This window comes from Phyllobates terribilis, unplaced genomic scaffold (assembly GCF_046119375.1).
Source record: "Phyllobates terribilis strain yellow unplaced genomic scaffold, ASM4611937v1 Scaffold_8__6_contigs__length_399053987, whole genome shotgun sequence".
NCBI lineage: Eukaryota > Metazoa > Chordata > Amphibia > Anura > Dendrobatidae > Phyllobates > Phyllobates terribilis.
Window position 1 is genome coordinate 107,488,644 of NW_027362768.1, and position 19,083 is coordinate 107,507,726.

At 43.9% G+C, this 19,083-nt stretch overlaps 1 protein-coding gene across 1 annotated transcript in view; it reads left to right on the forward strand.

Annotated features, from left to right (window-relative positions):
* The first annotated feature begins 825 nt into the window (after positions 1–825).
* The window catches only part of EPHX4 (epoxide hydrolase 4), a 123,151-nt gene continuing 104,893 nt past the window's right edge, over positions 826–19,083 (forward strand). The window contains exon 1 of the mRNA XM_073643187.1: positions 826–1,184. Coding sequence (XP_073499288.1) covers positions 966–1,184 — 219 coding nt within the window. The 5' untranslated portion in view covers positions 826–965. The remainder of the gene's footprint in view (positions 1,185–19,083) is intronic.

The window sequence follows — 19,083 nt, forward strand, 5'->3', positions numbered from 1 at the left end:
TAAAGACTTTTTACTCTTGGTGATCACTCTCGCTTTTTTGCTTTCCATATCAGCACTGTTTTTACTCCTTGCCGAATGAGCACCACTTCACGTTTGGTGCTTTGCTGATCTGACCTGCAGGTTCATTTGTGCCAAGTCATTTCTCTTTCTTTGTGCAGTTTTGATCTATGAAAATCCATTCCATTATTTTTTCTTTCCTGCAATTGCTCATCAGTGCACCATGACACAGCAATTGGATGGGAATAGACCATTGTGGGCAGTGAATTTTGCAGCAAAATAGTTTTAACAATTTCAAGTTATGGTTTAAAGACAATTTTCATTGGATAGTTACCAGATCTTTACGTCTATGATTCCAGTTAGTCATAAATAGGGGCGGACATACCATTGGTGCAACCTGTTCAGCCACACAGGGACCCAAGAGTTAAGGGGCCACTACGACCTTCAAAGTAGGTGGAATTGTGCATTGAGACTTATTAGGTTGAAAAGGGACCCATATAGTGTTATTGCACATGGGCCCTTTTCAGTCTGTGGTTGCTCCTGCAAAGTCCTGAAGATGTGGCAACTGGCATGAATTTTCAAAGGACTAAATAAATAATAATTCCCTCCAACCCTCCATAAATGACTACTTTATCTGCTATAGCTTCTGTTGAGAGAGCCCCTGCATCATCTACATACTGATTTAGGAATGTCACTAGAAGCTCTTTTATTTCCTCACCCTTTGCACTTTAGATTTAGTGCCACTTTAAGAAATTATATCAGCAGCTGCAGTCAAGGTTGTCCCTTTATCATCGTCCCCTTTAAAAGGCAGCATCAGCAGCATCCCTCATTGCACTGAGATCCAGTCACTCCCCTCTCCTCCTTCTCCTCCTCCTCTTGCTTTTCTTCCCCTTGTTTCCATGACTTCTCGCACATCTCTCCTTGCCACTTGAGGGTGTCCTGTCTCCAGCTTGGTGCCTGGGCACAGCATGGACAGCATGCTCTGCCTGCCTAGCTGCCTGCGCGCTGCGGCTTTCTGGACTCTGGTCTACTCCTACTGCCTGCTCTGCGCCTGCACTGCGCTCATCAAACTTTTCTGCAGCATCTTCATCAGGCCAAGGAGGACCTTCCAGAAGATCCCCAGGGAGGTCACCCCAGGCTGCCTCAATGACCCCTTCCTGGGCACACACTGCTATGTCCGGATCAAGGTAATTCTTTCTCTGCCCCCCCCCCCCCCTCCTCACCCCTCCCAATGTTGTCCTGTACCCCTAATTCTAATTCCACACCTTGTCCATTGGGAACCTTGGAGTAACTTCAAACTTGTCTTCAGCATGCCTCCAATTCCTTCTCCAACTGCTGCAGCCCTCTGTACAATGTATCAGTCATTGTGGAGTATTATTATTCTGCAGAGCTGTCAGTAAAGGAACACAACGTGTATCAATAAGACATTGACACATCCATAATGTTCTGTGCTGTAGTCAGGGAGGTTAAATGTTCCTAGAAACCCCTGTAAGGACACAGTGGATGCACCTTATCCCTCTGCTATTGACTCTGTGTTTACAGAATAGATACATATTTACAAACAAACAGACACAAATATATATAAAAGCTGTATATTATGTAACCAGATACTTATGTAATCATACATTGACTGTGAAATGTATATGCATGCTTCTACTCATTATATTATTAATAGTAATGGCATAGGCTTTATCAATGACTGCCCATAAATCATTCATAAATGCTGAGCTGTGTGACACATTTGTCATTTACTCCCTTGGTGCTTGAGGTTCACTATATAAGAAGCGCTGCTGGCGTCTCACAAGTCAGTATATATACACTTATCAGTACTGGTTACTTAGTGTTCTGTAGTCATCCCAGATATAACAAAGGCTGCTCAGTCATCCTGTTGGGATGTTCTGCATCTTGCTGTCATAGACCATGTGTACATTTCCATACAGTCTATGGCTGTATAATTTTGAGAGGATGATCAGTCCTCTATAGAATATGATTTATTTAGGTTGAGTAATACTAGATGACAACCATAGCAGATATTGATGGGTTAACCCTTTAGTGCCGAACTCGTCTGCTGAATGCCATAGACTATCTATCCATAGTGTTCCACTGTCTTCCCTGCTCCCTTTGTACTATGTGCTATGTTTCTCCATCCTCTGAGCACGTAGCCGTTTTGCAGGTCACCTTTCCTTCAGCGTGTGTTCGGTGCCACGTTTGTGGAATAACAATTCATGCTGCCAAGTTGAGTGTAAACATGCAGCTAGCCTTTTCATTGAGGCAATTACTGCACCTTAATAGTAATTATCCATTCAATTTGCATGACAAGTGGAATCCAGCACCCATGGAATGATTAAGCACTTGACCACTATTATTACAAGGGGGTGATACGGCTTTATATAGTGCCATTTGCTAAATTCATCTCATTTTTCAAGGTTACAAAACCGCCTTTTGTTCACACAGAAATCATTTAGTGTAATGCGCTTGTATGTTATCTCCATCCTCAGTACATCAGGATGGAGATAGAGGCTAATAGTAGTTCTCCTGCCAACAGATAGAAAGTCTCAGCTGGCATTTAGATTCAGCCCCAAGTATTGAGCGTATGTTGGGCATTAGACCAAATTATCGGAAATCATAATGTACGTTTTGTTCTCTAGGAAAGTTCATTGACCTATTTCCATGTGCTTTATAGGATGATGGGTTCTATGTGGCATAACAGGGATCATGGAATTATGATGATATCGATTCATAACACTGCAAAAATATAGTTTCAAAGAGGTGCGGATTAATAGAGCATGGAATTCCCTTTTAACTAAAGCTTATGGTTAGAAAAAGCCAAGACCGCAATAAGATCAATGCATCTATTTAATGCCATATCAATCCCAGACTGCGGGGTGCAAGTGAACCCACTAAATAGTCTCTGAAGTGCCATATATTGGGGTTTTCGTAGGTGAACTCTACCCCCTATTCGTTTCTAAACAGACATCTTCTTAGGAATCAAAAAACAAGAAAATGTGTAATGTAACTTTCTTGACTATGGTGAATGGCTAAAAGGGTTCAACAAGGATAGTGTCTTATGTGACAAGCTGTTCTCAAGGTCTTTGTTCACTCCTTTGGAAAGCAAGTTTATGTGTTGTTGAACGTAGTTGTTTACTCTTATAAAGGCATCCAAATATAAGTTGTGCCATCCTGGCAAAAATAAAGCCCTATAATTAGCCCTTAATGAATAGGAATTTTCTAGCAATGCTATGCACATGGACATTAAACAATTCTAGCTTATTTTTTATGCCAAACAAAAGAATATAGCAGCACTTTGTATCGCCTCGTCGTGGCTGGTGGGCACACATAAAATGACCAATTTTTCCACTAAGAACCTTCATTTTATGAGTATATTCTATGTAGCAGTAATTCAGTTTAAAGGGAACATGTCAGCCAGTTTTTAAACCCCAAACCAACATCATCTATGAAAAGTTCCTGTAATGTTGAGGGCATCCATTCCTTTGTTTTATAAGTCCGTGTCTCCATTTTATAGTAATCCTTCTGATAATTTTTATGCAACTGATCTTGCAAGCACAGTGGGCTCTGCCCTGCACGTACAGCTCTATGGCCTCTGCACCTCTTTCCCCGCCTGCTGCTGGCCTCCTCTCAATGATTGACTGTTCACTCTTTTCTGTCACCTGCTCCCCTGACCCAGATCTCGCGCAAGTGCATTTATTTTAGGTGGTGACGCATGTGCACATCAATAATCCGGCTCTTGCAATATCATCAGGACCTTACCGCGCATGCGCCAACCTTAGGGATGACGACGCTTGCGTGAGATCTCCAGCAAGGGAACAGGTCACAGAAAAGAGTGATCTGCGGGTGGGGAAAGAGGGAGAGACCCCAAGAGCTGTGCATGTAGGGACAAGCCCCTGTAGTTTTGGCTGATTTACATAAAATTTGCTGATGGATTTATATAAAATAAAGGCACGGATTTTTAAAACAAAGGTATGGACACAATCAACATTACAGGGACTTTACATAGATGACGTTAGTTTGGGGTCTAAAAACTTTCTAATATGTTCACTTTCATTTCCAAGCATTCAATGTTTGCATAAGTCTTGGCGTATACAGAGGCTGCTGTATTCTTTTGTTATTATTTGTTTGTATATTATGCAGTCATAGAAGCTTGCACCTGTTCACACTTGCTTTATTTTGTTAGGAGATGCTGGTCAGTTTTTTTTTATGACAGGGCTTTATTATTTTACTAATTATACATACATAGTTTTGCTTTCGAAAAAAAAAAAAAAACGTTATTTTTTTAGAGTGATTGCTTTTTTAGTTCAATTTTCTTTTATTACAATTAGTTCCCAAATGTCAGAAACTATAATAGTTTCTGACATTTGGGAACTAATTGTTTTTGGACCCTGATATAAACTCTGTAAGGCTATGTTCACACACAGTGTTTTTGCAGCTTTTTTTATGCAAATAAGAAGCTACATTTCATAGTACCAGCAAAAGCTATGAGATTTCAGAAATCTCATGCACACACTTGCTTTTTTTTTCGTCCGAATTTGAGAACAGCAGCGTTTTTTAAATCTGCTGCATGTCAATTTGTGTTGTTGCAGCAAAAACGCTGCAAAAAAACGCAGAGCACAGGTTTTGCTGCATTTTTACAGCTTTTTTTTTCTGTGTTTTTGGTGAATAAAACTGATTTTATTAAACATGTACTGTAGACAAATCACACATGTATTCTGCATAAAAAAACAACTAAAAAAGCCACACAAAAAAAAACACAGCAAAAACTGCAAAAACACTGCGTGTGAACATAGCCTAACATGTTTATAAAACTGTGGCTCTCCTCTGTGGAAGAGGGGCCACAGGGACTCTGCAGGGTCATAGCCCAGGTGCAACTTCAAGCTCTGCAACCAATATAGTAATGGTTTTGCACAAATATTTACGTATGAAGTCCAAAAGTTCTGTTTTTTGGACCAATGTAGCTGTTAGGATTTTTCATACAGTACAACCAATAATGAGCTCAACCGTAAAAAATCATTATTTGTGTGAACTGAAATGTATCTAATCATTACAAACAATAATTGAACATGTTTTTTTTTTAAGATTGATTCCTAATCATAACCGTGTAAACGCAACAAGTATTTTTCAGTCTAATGATTTGAGAATAATAGTTCGGTGTAAGGCACATTGAACATACTAGTTGTGGATTTTTACTGCATCATTAGGATTATGCATAATCGTTTCCATTGTTACAATTAATCATTACATGCGCAATATGAACAAAAGTATTGGAATAGGACTGTTAATCACGGAATTCAGAAATTTTATTCAGCCCCATTGCCACAGGTGTATAACATCCGTCCCTTCGCCATGCCGTCTGCCTTTACTAACATTGTGAAAGAATGGATCCTTCTTAAGGATACCAGCAGGGTCCTGTAATAGGAATCACCAGTGTAATAAGTCAGGTCATGACATTTCTTCTCTCCTAAATATTCCACCATCACCTCTGAGTGATATCATTAAAATATGGAAGCGTTTAAAAACCGCAGGAACTCAGCCATAAAGTAAAGACCACATAATGTTACAAAGAGGGGTCACGGAGGGCTGAGCAGAAAGGTCAATGCTGCAAAGATCCAAGCCTCCTCTTTCATTAACATCAGCACAAAATAAAATGTATAAGCCCATGGGGGTTTATCAAGCATACAATGACCACAATGACCCTCCGAAATTAGTTTCTAAAACAGCACATCAAAAGATATGACCATCAAATGTGGGTTTTAAGAGCTCAGATTGTAACATCCCTGGTTGCAAATTAGGGACACCCCCAGATTATAGAAGCACTCCTCCCATCAAAGTTGTTATCCTCTTAATATACTGCAGTCATCATATTATATCGCACTCTGTACTTACAATTGCTCATTTTGCCTTTCTACCCAGCTAATTCTTCTCTTTTTCCTGCTCTATGTACAAACAGGAAGTCTCTTTTGCCTGCATTTATCATTCCCCTCCTCATGACTTCATGTTGTGACTCATCATGACTCCTGCAGGGAAAACTGACCTCCTGTTTCTACATAGATCTTAGAAGGATTCAGCTGGTCAGTTTTTAATCATATGTCATAGACCTAATGGAAAACAGAAGACTTAGCTGGATAGAAGGGCAAAATGAGCAATTGTAAGTACACAGTGCTATATAATATGATATTATGGTATTTTGACCTTGGACCATTACCTGACTACGATTTTGTCTCTTCCCTCTGTTTATGACGTACCCTCCTGACTTTTGACCTCGGACTCCTTGACTATCCCAACTATTGGTTTGTCTGTGAGAAGTGTCTCAGTGTCACACAGGTTAGCAAGGGTGAGATGAGAACTGTATGTTTTGGTGTGACTAGATTGGAGTCTTATCTGTACAGTTTCCATATTTTAAGGAACTGTGGGTGGGTGGGCATGGGTTTCCCAATTAGAGAGCTCTTCAAGGCATCAAATCAAATTGATTTTATTTGTCCATTCTGAGTGAGTAGGGGGTGCTTCCTGTTTCCAATGAAGGGGAATTAGGTGCTCCTACCAGAAGTACTAGCAGGTCATATTTTGGGGGTTTCTAATATTTTTATGGCCAAGATAGTAACATTTCCGCAGGGGTAAGAGTATGTTTAATGAGACCTAGTTTTCATAAAGTAGATTCTATCTCAGTCCAAAACTGTTATATTGTAGGACAGAACAAAAAAAATATGGGAGACCGTACCTTTATAGGTGCCACACTTCCAGCATAGATTTGATTCTGACAGATCAAAATGATGTAGAAATTCGGGAGTTCTGTACCAACGGGACAGGACTTTGTATGAGTTTTCTTATAGGAGTATACATCTGGAGAAACCCTGGGAGTTGGATAGAATGGACTTTATATCAGTGTCGGATAAGGAAATATTCATTTTTTCCCACAAGAGTAAGAAAGTTAGTTTATGAGAAGTCATTGATGATATTAAGAGATTATACTTTTTTGAGATCCCTCTAGGAACAGGGTAAGGAAGTTTAGAAAGCAGGTGAAGCCAGGACCAATTCCTAAAGGTTGGGAATTTTGTTTCAAAATGGGATAAGATATGAGAAGCGTGATTACATTATAGGAAATTACCTGGGCGGTGAGGAGCCAGGAGTCTACCTTGAGCATTTTGTTGGTTTAGAAGTGTGAGATGTTGTAATTAGGATTTGTTCCGACTCCATAACTGGGCTTCAAACGTGAGGCTCTTTAGACAGCGTTTCTATGGATATCTGCAGGCAGGGGCATACATAGAAATCATGGGGCCACATAGCAGAAGTTCCAATTGGGCTGTTCCCACCCAAAAATTTTTTTTTAATAATTGTCGGGGTCACAGAAGAGCATATCTCACAACTTTCCAGTCTTTACATAGTATTTTTCCTCATGCTGAAGTCCTAGATTCCTTTTTCATTGCCCCCATAAAGTATGATGCCAACAAAAGTGCCCCCCAAAAGACAGTATGATGGTTAATTCCTCCACATGCACAGTATAATGACCCTACTGTACCCCACCTTAACTCCCAAGGAAAAGTATGGTAACCCCTACACACTATGATCCCCCAACTGTGACCCCCACACAGTTCTCCATGCACTATAATGGGCCTACATACAGTGGGGAAAAAAAGTATTTAGTCAGTGACCAATTGTGCAAGTTCTCCCACTTAAAAAGACGAGAGAGGCCTGTAATTGACATCATAGGTAGACCTCAAATATGAGAGACAAAATGAGAAAACAAATCCTGAAAATCACCTTGTCTGATTTGGAAAGAATTTGTTTTTTTTCAAATTTTGGTGGAAAATAAGTATTTGGTCAATTACAAAAGTTCATCTCAATACTTTGTTATATATCCTTTGTTGGCAATGACAGAGGTCAAACGTTTTCTGCAAGTCTTCACAAGGTTGGCACACACTGTTGCTGGTATGTTGGCCCATTCCTCCATGCAGATCTCCTCTAGAGCAGTGATGTTTTGGGGCTGTCGCTGGACAACACGGACTTTCAACTCCCTCCAAAGGTTTTCTGTAGGGTTTAGATCTGGAGACTGGCTAGGCAACTCCAGGACCTTGAAATGCTTCTTACGAAGCCACTCCTTCGTTGCCCTGGCGGTGTGCTTGGGATCATTGTCGTGCTGAAAGACCCAGACACGTTTCATCTTCAATGCCCTTGCTGATGGAAGGAGGTTTGCACTCAAAATTTCACGATACATGGCCTCAATCATTCTTTCATGTACACGGATCAGTCATCCTGGTCCCTTGGCAGAGAAACAGCCCCAAAGCATGATGTTGCCACCCCCATGCTTCACAGTAGGTATGGTGTTCTTTGGATGCAACTCAGCATTCTTTCTCCTCCAAACATGACAAGCTGTGTTTCTACCAAACAGTTCTACTTTGGTTTCATCTGACCATATGACATTCTCCCAATACTCTTCTGGATCATCCAAATGCTCTCTAGCAAACTTCGGACGGGCCCAGACATGTAATGGCTTAAGCAGGGGGACACGTCTGGCACTGCAGGATCTGGTCCCTGGCGGTGTAGTGTGTTACTGATGGTAGCCTGTGTAACGTTGGTCCCAGCTCTCTGGTGGTCATTCACTAGGTCCCCCAGTGTGGGTCTGGGAATTTTGCTCACCGTTCTTGAGATTATTTTGACCCCACGGGGTGAGATCTTGTGTGGAGCCCCAGATTGCGATAGATTATCAGTGGTCTTGTATGTCTTCCATTTTCTAATTATTGCTCCCACAGTTGATTTCTTCACACCAAGCTGCTTGCCTATTGCAGATTCAGTCTTCACAGCCTAGTACTGGGCTACAATTTTGTTTCTGGTGTCCTTCGACAGCTCTTTGGTCTTCACCATAATGGAGTTTGGAATGTGACTGTTTGAGGTTGCGGACAGATGTCTTTTATAGGTATATAAGGGAAAAAAGGGAAAATTTCAGCCTACCATGCATATGCCATAAGGGTCCACTGGTGCACGGAAATCCTTGGTAGCAAATCCAGGGATGAGAAGCAGTAGGAAGTAGATTAGAAAAGCTCCAGCACCTTCTCCGTATCCATTACAAGAAATGTAAAGTTAAAATGTCCATTTTATTAGTTCCATTAAAAAAGCGCCATATGTAAGGCAGACCTTACACGTTTCGAAGCCAGCAGGGGTTCTTAATCATAGGAATTAATTCTAATCTACTTCCTAGGTGTCTTTTATACTGGTAACAAGTTCAAACAGGTGCCAGTACTACAGGTAATGAGTGGAGGACAGAGGAGCCTCTTAAAGAAGAAGTTACTCATCTCGCCCCCTATCTGTCTGTGTTCCCCAAGGTTCAGTTCTAGGACCCCTGCTCTGCTCCATCTACACCTTAGGCCTGGGACAGCTCATAGAGTCTCATGGCTTTTACTATCACCTCTATGCCGATGACACACAGATATACATCTCTGGACCCGATATCTCCTCCCTACTAACCAAAATCCCACTATGTCTGTCCCCTATCTCATCCTTCTTCTCTGCTAGATTTCAGTATCACCTCTATGCTGACGACACACAGAACTACCTCTCTAGACCCAATATCACCTTCTTACTAACCAGAATCCCACAATGTCTGTCTGCTGTTTCATCTTTCTTCTCTGCTAGATTCCTAAAACTTAACATGGATAAAACAGAATTCATCATCTTCCGCCATCTCACTCAACCCCCCAACTGACCTATCTATCAACGTCAATGGCTGTCCACTCTCCCCAGTCCCGCAAGCTCGCTGCCTTGGGGTAACCCTGGACTCTTACCTTCGTTCAAACCACATATCTAAGCCCTTTCCACTTCCTGCCGACTCCAACTTAAACATATTTCCCGGATCCGCACATTTCTCAACCATGAATCTGCAAAAACACTACTGCATGCCTTCATTAACTCCATCCTCTACTACTGCAACCTCCTGCTCTGTGGCCTCCCCTCTAACACTCTCGCACCCCTCCAATCTATCCTAAACTCTGCTGCCCAACTAATCCACCTGTCCCCCTGCTATTCCCCGGCCTCTCCTCTCTGTCAATCTCTTCACTGGTTCCCCATTACACAGAGACTCCAGTTCAAAACCCTAACCATGGCATACAAAGCCATTCACAACCTGTCTCCTCCATATATCTCTGACCTAGTCTCCCAGTACATACTCGCACACAACCTCCGTTCCTCACAAGATCTCCTTCTCTACTCCCCTGTTATCTCCTCTTCCCACAATTGCATACAAAATTTCTCCCGTGCATCCCCCATACTCTGGAACGCTGTACCCCAACATGTCAGACTCTCTCCTACCGTGGAAACCTTTAAAAGGAACCTGAAGACCTACCTCTTCTGACAAGCATACAACCTGCAGTAACCACCGCTCCACCATACAGTTGCACAACCAGCTCTACCCTCACCTACTGTATCCTCACCCATCCCTTGTAGACTGTGAGCCCTCGCGGGAAGGGTCCTCTCTCCTCCTGTACCAGTCACGTTTTGTTCAAGATTATTGTAATTGTTTTTCTATGTATACCCCTTTCTCACATGTAAAGCGCCATGGAATAAATGGAGCAATAATAATAATAAATAATAATAATAATAATAAAGTTACAGGTCTGTGAGAGCCAGAAATCTTGCTTGTTTATAATTGACCAAATACTTATTTTCCACCAAAATTAAAAAAAAAAATATTTCCAAATCCGACAGTGTAATTTTCAGTATTTGTTTTCTCATTTTGTCTCTCATAGTTGAGGTCTACCTATGATGGCAATTACAGGCCTCTCTCATCTTTTTAAGTGGGAGAACTTGCGCAATTGGTGGCTGACTAAATACTTTTTTTTTCCACTGTACAGTATAATGGCCCACACTAGCCCTCCAAATAGTTTAATGGCCCCTACACAGTATGATAGACCATACACAAGCCTTCACACTGTATAATTGGTTGCATACAGTATAATGGACCCCCACATATTATAATGGCCCCACATAGCCTTCCATATAGTATAATGCGCCTCCCATAATTTTCCATATAGTATAATGCACTCCCCATGGTCCTCCATAAAATATAATGCACTCCCCATGGTCCTCCTTAGAATATAATGCACTCACCATGGTCCTCTATAGAATATAATGCACTCACCATGGTCCTTCATACAATATAGTGCACTCCCCATTGTCCTCCATAGAATATAATGCACCCCCTTGGTCCTACATACAGTATAATGCACCCCCATGATCCTCCATACAGTATATTGCACCCCATGATCCTCCATACGGTATAATGTACCTCCACGGTCCTCCATACAGTATAATGCACCCCCATGGTCCTCCTTACAGCATAATGTACCCCCTTGGTTCTCCATACAGTATAATACACCCCCCATGATACTCCATACAGTATAATGCACCCACCCATGATCCTCTATACAGTATAATGCACCCCCATGATCCTCCATACAGTATAATGCACTCCCATGATCTTCCATACAGTATAATGCACCCTCATGGTCCTCCATACAGTATAATGCATCCCCATGATCCTCCATACAGTATAATGCACCGTCATGGTTCTCCATATATCATATTGCAACCCCATGGTCCTACACACAGTATAATGCACTTCCATGGCTCTCCATACAGTATAATGCACCCCCATGGTCCTCCATATATCATATTGCAACCCCCATGATCCTCCGTAGAGCATAATGCACCATCATGGTCCTCGATACAGTATAATGCTCCCCATGGTCCTCCATACAGTATAATGCACCCCCCATGATCTTCCATACAGTATAATGCTCCCCCATGATTTTCCATACAGCAAATGTACCCATATGGCTCTCCATACAGTATAATGCACCCCATGGTCCTCCATACAGTATAATGCACACCCATCGTCCTCCATACAGTATAATGCTCCCCCATGATCTTCCATACAGCAAATGTACCCATATGGCTCTCCATACAGTCTAATTCACCCCCATGATCCTCCATGCAGTATAATGCACCCCCATGATCCTCCATACAGTTTAATGCTCCCCCATACAGCATGATGCACCACCATGGTCCTCCATACAGCATAATCCCCCCCCACAATGGTCCTTCATATAGTATAATGCACCCTCATGGTCCTCCATACAGCATAATGCACCCCCATAGTCCTCCATACAGCATAATATACCCCCATGGTCCTCCATACAGTCTAATTCACCCCCATGATCCTCCATGCAGTATAATGCACCCCCATGATCCTCCATACAGTTTAATGCTCCCCCATACAGCAAGATGCACCACCATGGTCCTCCATACAGCATAATCCCCCCCACAATTGTCCTTCATATAGTATAAAGCACCCCCATGGTCATCCATACAGTGTAATGCACCCCCATGGTCCCTGATACAGTATAATGCACCCCCATGGTCTCCATACAGCATAATCCACCCCCATTGTTCTCCATACAGTATAATGCACCCCCATGGTCCTCCATACAATATAATGTACCCCCCATGTTCCTCCACACTATATAATGCACCCCCCCATGGTCCTCCACACAATATAATGCACCCCCCATACTGTATTATGGCCACTGTTCACTGATTTAAAAAAATAAATAAACACAGTACTCACCTCTTCTGGTTCCACCCGATGCTCCAGTCTCCTCAGCTTGCGGTGTGAAGCGCCAGACATTTCAGAGCAGCAGGCGCCGTGTAATGACGTCATCGTGCCAGCTGCTCTGAGACATCAGACGCAGAGGGGGAATGATGGGGGTGGAAGCATCTGCTGACGCTCCCTCCTCCATCATCATTGCTCACACTGGGCTCCCTCTCCAGCTGTCAGCATGAGCAATGATGATGGAGGAGAGAGCGTCAGCTGACGCTTCCACCCCCATCATTCTGTGAGGGTGCTAACGGGCGGAGGTGGGTCCCAGTACAGTGAGGGCCCACTGCAGTTCCCCCCGGCTCACGGGCCCCATAGCAATGGCGCGGCCTGCCGCCATTGGCGGTACGCCAGTGACAGCAGGCTTGGACTGGCCCACAGGAGACCAGGAGAATTCTCTGGTGGTCCACCACCCTCTTATATGAGCAGTACTTGGCACAATATACTTGATTCACTATGTACAGACAAAGGCAGCATCTTATTAATTTAACAATCTACCCAAATCATTGCTATAGAAATTTGTGATTGTGGATAATGTCACGTTTGCATATAGTTGAAAAGTGGAGCCCTGGAGTTGGTTTCTGGTGGACCCTTGGCACCCCAGACTTACAATGGATGCCTGTGTTGAATGAGTACTCACACCAAGAACTTCCCAAGATAGTGTCAACTCAACTGCATTAGGCACATATGGAGATTCCAGAAGAAGTTTATTCTTTGGCTGAAATTCTTGCATTATGCACAACAGTAACAGCAGCAGGTAAAAAGATAATTCTAAACCAGGGAAGTACAGAAATGAAACTTGAATAATGGCTGAAAATCACTGAGTAAAAAGGGAGGGGTAACTTACATCAGAGCTGGACTACAGGGAGAGAGACAGGACAAACTTTTAAAGGCAAACCTGAATTCATAGCAGTATCACAACAACAATATAGTGATAATACAATGCTGCATGATTCCCAATTTGTGGGACATAACAGGATTTAAAATAAAAATCGGGTAACCTAAACTAGAGATTTGGTGTATTTTTAACATGTATGATATCTGACAAAACGTCATTGTGTTTCTGACAAAAGTTATTTTTCTGGCCTATAGCTTTGCTGTATAACCATTAATAAGGAAAATAATGTGTATTACTAATAGTGCATGCACTTCACATGCTTCCCCAATGGAGCTTGTCTGATTGCCGTTAGTATGCAGGTCACGTGTACTCTTCTCCCTCACGTACTTTCTACTTCAAAGCACAGCACTTTAGCCTGGAGGCTTCTAACACTTCCCACTCCAAGGAAATCACAATTGGGATCTGACCTACATTTTAATATGATAAAATAAATGAATTTATCTATTTATCATCCTCCTATAAATTATATAGGATCATTTCCAAGATAGGAAGGAGATAAATGAATCAGTTCCGTTTTGGGGCAGGATAATATTAATAAGTAATAACTGTAGTTTGTTGCTGAAAAATGTTCCGATGTTACATGAGAAATGCAGATCATTAATAAAGTAAATACTCTTTGGGGAAAATGATATCATTATATTATTAAATGATATTAATATAATGAAATATTATAGTGCTTATAATTAGATGCACGGGCATTATGGTGGCTCAGTGGTTATCACTGCCGCCAAGGCACTCATCAGGAATTTCTGGGTTCTGTACAACCAAGGTGTCTGGGTCCCTGCCCAACCCCTCCATAACGGGGTGCAAAAGAAAGCAACAGAAGCAGACAGAATAAGGCCACAGCCCCACTATCAGTATTTGGCAACGGCCCCACTATCAGTATTTGGTCAGTATTTTTTCTCAGGAGTGGGAGACAAAACCAGGTGAGGAACAATCAGAGAAAAGGTATAATAGAAACAAGTCACCAATTCTGCATTTATCACCCACTCCTGGTTTTGGCTCCCACTCTTGAGAAAAAATACTGACCAAATACTGACCCAATACTGATAGTGGGGCCGTGACCTAAGGGTCTGTTTGCACTAGCGGATAAAATAAACAATGAACGACGCAATCGTAACTCACAACGAGCAAACAAAGTCAAACAAGTGTTTATACAGAAATGTTATCAAAACTACAGCAAGCAGCCCAGTAAGTGATACATCGATGGAATCAGGATCTTTGCCAATACATCATGCTGCTCTCAGACGGGGTAGCAAAAACCTGGTGACAGATTTCCTTTAAATGGATTTTATTGCACAACAGTAGTAAACATAAAAAATATATAGAAATGTGGTATTGTTATATTCATACTGCCCTGTGGAATAAACTTAACATGTCACTTCTACTACACTGTAAAAAAAAGAACAGTACTAATAAAAAATACAACTTGTTGCTGCAAAAAAAGTCCTAATATGGCTACATCGATTGAAAAATTAAACAACTGTGGGTCTTGGAAAACAGTGATAAAAAAATGCTAAAAAAGCTGAAACTAGTTGCATTTTTGTAACATACCTGGCGGCGTCCTTGCATGGTGGTCCATCTCCCACTGTGCAAGAGGGCGCACTTGATCTCCTGTCCAGAATGTCTCTCTGGCTTCCCTCCATGCTGTCTGTTTGTGTCTGTTTCTGCTGCTTAAGGGCGGCGCCCGATCACTTCCTGCCTTTTGTACCTGCTGTGGGTCACACCCCTTGTGCGTCCTCAGCCTATTGCTGTCTGTCACTTGGTATATAGCTCAGCAGCTCCCTTCTATCCCTGCCTGAGCATAGTGTTTCCTTCAGTGTGTGCTTGCACTCTGAAGGTGCCAGGTCCCGTTCTTTGTTTCCTTGTCTGCCTTTCCTGGAGGCTGTATTTCCAGGCCTGTCTGAACTGAGTCCTGTATGTCTTCTGCTTTGCGGTATCAGCTCCCGTGTCTGAACTGAGTCCTGTATGTCTCCTGCTTTGCGGTATCAGCTCCCGTGTCTGAACTGAGTCCTGTATGTCTCCTGCTTTTCGGTATTAGTTCCCGTGTCTGAACTGAGTCCTTTCTGTGTTCTCTTGTCTGTCCTGTCTGAACACGCTCCTAGCCTGTTCCTCCTGCCTTCTAGGGGCCGATTACCTAGACCCGCTCCTGTATCTTGTCTGTCCTGTCTGAACACGCTCCTTGCCTGTTCGTCCCGCCTCTCTGGGGGCAGTATTCCCAGACCCGCTCCTGTATCCCGCTGCAGTGTCGGTCTCCTCCGTACACTCAGTTCCAGTCTGAACTCTCTCCTATCCTTTACCTGTTTTTGCCTCTATGTCCGTTCCCTTCCTTTTTCTGCAGAGTCTGAACTCGTACCTAACTCCTGCCAGTTGTCTCTGTACTCCCGTTTGTGAGTTTGTGGTCCACTCGCTACTTCACTGCAAGTACCCTGTGGGTGTCTGGCTCTGCCTTTCCCTTCCTGTCTGTTCCGTGTGAACAGAGCCCTGTCCTCCCTGCTCTGCCTTGTCTGCACTCTAGCCGTGCTTGCCTGTACCCCTTTGCCTGTATTGTTCCTGTGTCCCGGTGTGTACTGGGTCCTATCCCGCCTGTGTTCCTACCTGCTAGTGCCTCCCTGTCTGCACTCTAGCTGTGCTTGCCTTTACCCTCCTGCCTGCATACCCGCCTGCCTGCATACCAGTCGTGCCTGCCTATACCCACCAGTCTGTGTGCCAGCCTACCAGCCTGTTCCTGTATTCCCCTGTGTGGGTCAACAGCCGTGTCCGGGGTCTGTCCTGGAGTAGCACCTGGTCCCTCTGCTCGGTTCCTCCTTGGTGCACTGGCGTCGTATGCCGTCGTGCGACCCTGGTCGGATCGGGTGAATACTTAGTCACGCCCCTCCAGGCATTCACTCTCCGGCACGGTCCAGTGGAATCACTACCAATCACTCGCACACGCCGCTTAGCCCGGGCGTGTGCATAACAGCATGCTCAGGCCATGGTTCCCGTTGAGCCCCACGGCCTTCGCTCTTTGAGAAGTTTTTCCAGCGAATACATGCATTAAAATAAATAAATAAATTTTTTTCCCCCTTTAGCTGAGTTCCAGGCGAATTACGCACCCGTCCAGATGGATCTATCAGCTCTCGTTCCTGCGGATCCGCCACGTTACTATGGGGATCCAAGACAGTGTCGTGCATTTGTGGAGCAATGCATGCTACACTTTAAGGCCTACCCTCTCTATTTTCCTTCCGATTGGGCTAAAGTGGCCTTTATGATTGACTACCTAGCGGGTGATGCCTTGAAATGGGTCACCCCCCTATGGGAAGCATGGGATCCTGTCATCCTTGACCTGCAGGCCTTCCTGGTGGCCTTTCATATGGTCTTCGAGGACCCTAACTCTGAAGCCCCTGCTGAAGCTTCACTTCCCAATATCCCGGAGCAGCCCCGACGGGTAATGTGTGTGGGTAGCGCAATAGTCCTCCAGCCCAATGAGACTACTGCCCACCCAGAATCCTCACAGGGTGACTACGCTTTCCGGAATACTTCTCTCAACCTCAAGAGGCAGTCCAGACGTGCTAGACTTAGAGGCAAGCCGTCACGCCAGGGTCTGTCCTCCCTGAGACCTCCTGACCCCAACCTTGAAGTCCCTACTGAAGCTTCATCTCCCTGTATCCCGGAGAAACCCCAATGGGTAATGTGCGTGGGTAGTGCACCAGTTCTCCTGGCCGAAGAGACTTCTGCCCATCCAGACTCCACACAGGAGAACTTCCTGCACCCGGCATCAGATGCTTCTTTCTCTTTAACCGGTGTGCATGTCCAAGGATGCTCCAAAGCTGTGGTTACCTCAGAGTCTGTGCACCTCTACTACCTGGCGGAGGATCCCCTGTTGCCTCCTGAACCCTCCGGGATACCACTTGATGACTGTTATGTTCTGCTACCAAAGCTAAGGAAAGAGAGGAGATCTGTCCCTACTATAAGACTCAGCTGAATCCCTACGATGTAACAGGGAACCTGATCCTGCGATCAGACCTGCTAAAGTCCTAATCTAGTCTGTACGGAGACCTAAAGATTTGGGGAGGGAATCCCTACAAGTACTAAGGACTGGGAGGAATATGGGACACCTCCTAACAGAAATAGTAGCAGACAGACGAACAAACAAAATAGATAGAACCTAGAGGTCCGTAGACCAAGCAAACTAACAGAGTTAGATACAGAGCACAGGCTAGCTAGAAAGTAGATATACAATGAAGTCCAGCCAAGCCAGAAGGGCGGAGCAGGATTAAATAGGCCAACAAGGTCATGTGACCAGCAAAGGAAAAAAAAACTAACAGCAAGGTTCTAACAGTACCCCCCCTTCTAAGAGGATCCTCCGGATCCCCTAGGACCAGGCTTATCAGGAAATCTCCTGTGAAACGCTCTGATAAGTCTGGACGCGGAAACATCATCTGACCTCACCCAAGAGTTATCCTCGGGTCCGAAACCTTTCCAGGCCACAAGATACTGCAAACTACCTCTATACCGTCTAGAGTCAAGGATGCGAGAAATTTCATATTCCCCGTCCTCCACCACCGGAGGAACAGAGGCAGAGGCGTCACCATCCGACACAACAGCTTTTTTTAACAGAGAGACATGAAAGACCGGATTAATTCTCCAGGAGGTAGGAACCTCCAACCTAACAGCAGATTGGTTGACAACCTGAAGCACCTTAAAGGGCCCTACAAACTTGGGACCCAATTTCTTAGAAGGAATCCTCAACCGCAGATTCCTAGAGGACAACCAAACCATGTCACCAACAGCGAACAAAACCTCCTGTCGTTTCCTATCAAAGTAGTCTTTAGATTTTCTGTTGGCCTCCTGAAGATTACCACGCACATCCGTCCAAACTCTTTCCAAATCACCGGAAAAATTCTCCTCCTCAGGCACGGCAGATCCCAACTTGGAGAACGACCCAAACGACGGATGTCTCCCAGAACAACAAAAAAAAGGCGAACAACCAGCAGAAGAAGATGTATGATTGTTCAGAGCAAATTCGGCAAGTGGCAGAAACTCAGACCACCCCTCTTGATTGTCTGCCACAAAACAACGCAAGAACTGCTCAACATCCTGGTTTTTCCTTTCTGTCTGGCCATTAGATTCAGGATGATATCCGGACGAAAACGACAAATGAATTCCCAACCTGTCACAAAAGGCACGCCAAAAACGAGCCACGAACTGAGGACCCCTATCAGAAACAATGTCAGTAGGAACGCCATGAAGTCTGACAATTTCCTTGACAAAGGCCTTAGCGAGAGTTTTAGCGCAGGGCAGTTTGACGAAGGGAACCAAGTGACACATCTTGCTAAAACGGTCCACGACCACCCAGATGACAGTAAAACCCTCAGAGGGGGGAAGGTCAGTTATAAAGTCCATAGCCAAATGTGTCCAAGGAGCACTGGGGACCTCCAAAGGACAAAGCAACCCCGCAGCAGGAGTATGTGAGGACTTAGATCTAGCACATATAGTACATTGGCGCACCCACTTAATGACTTCCTTCTGCCATCCAGGCCACCAAAAA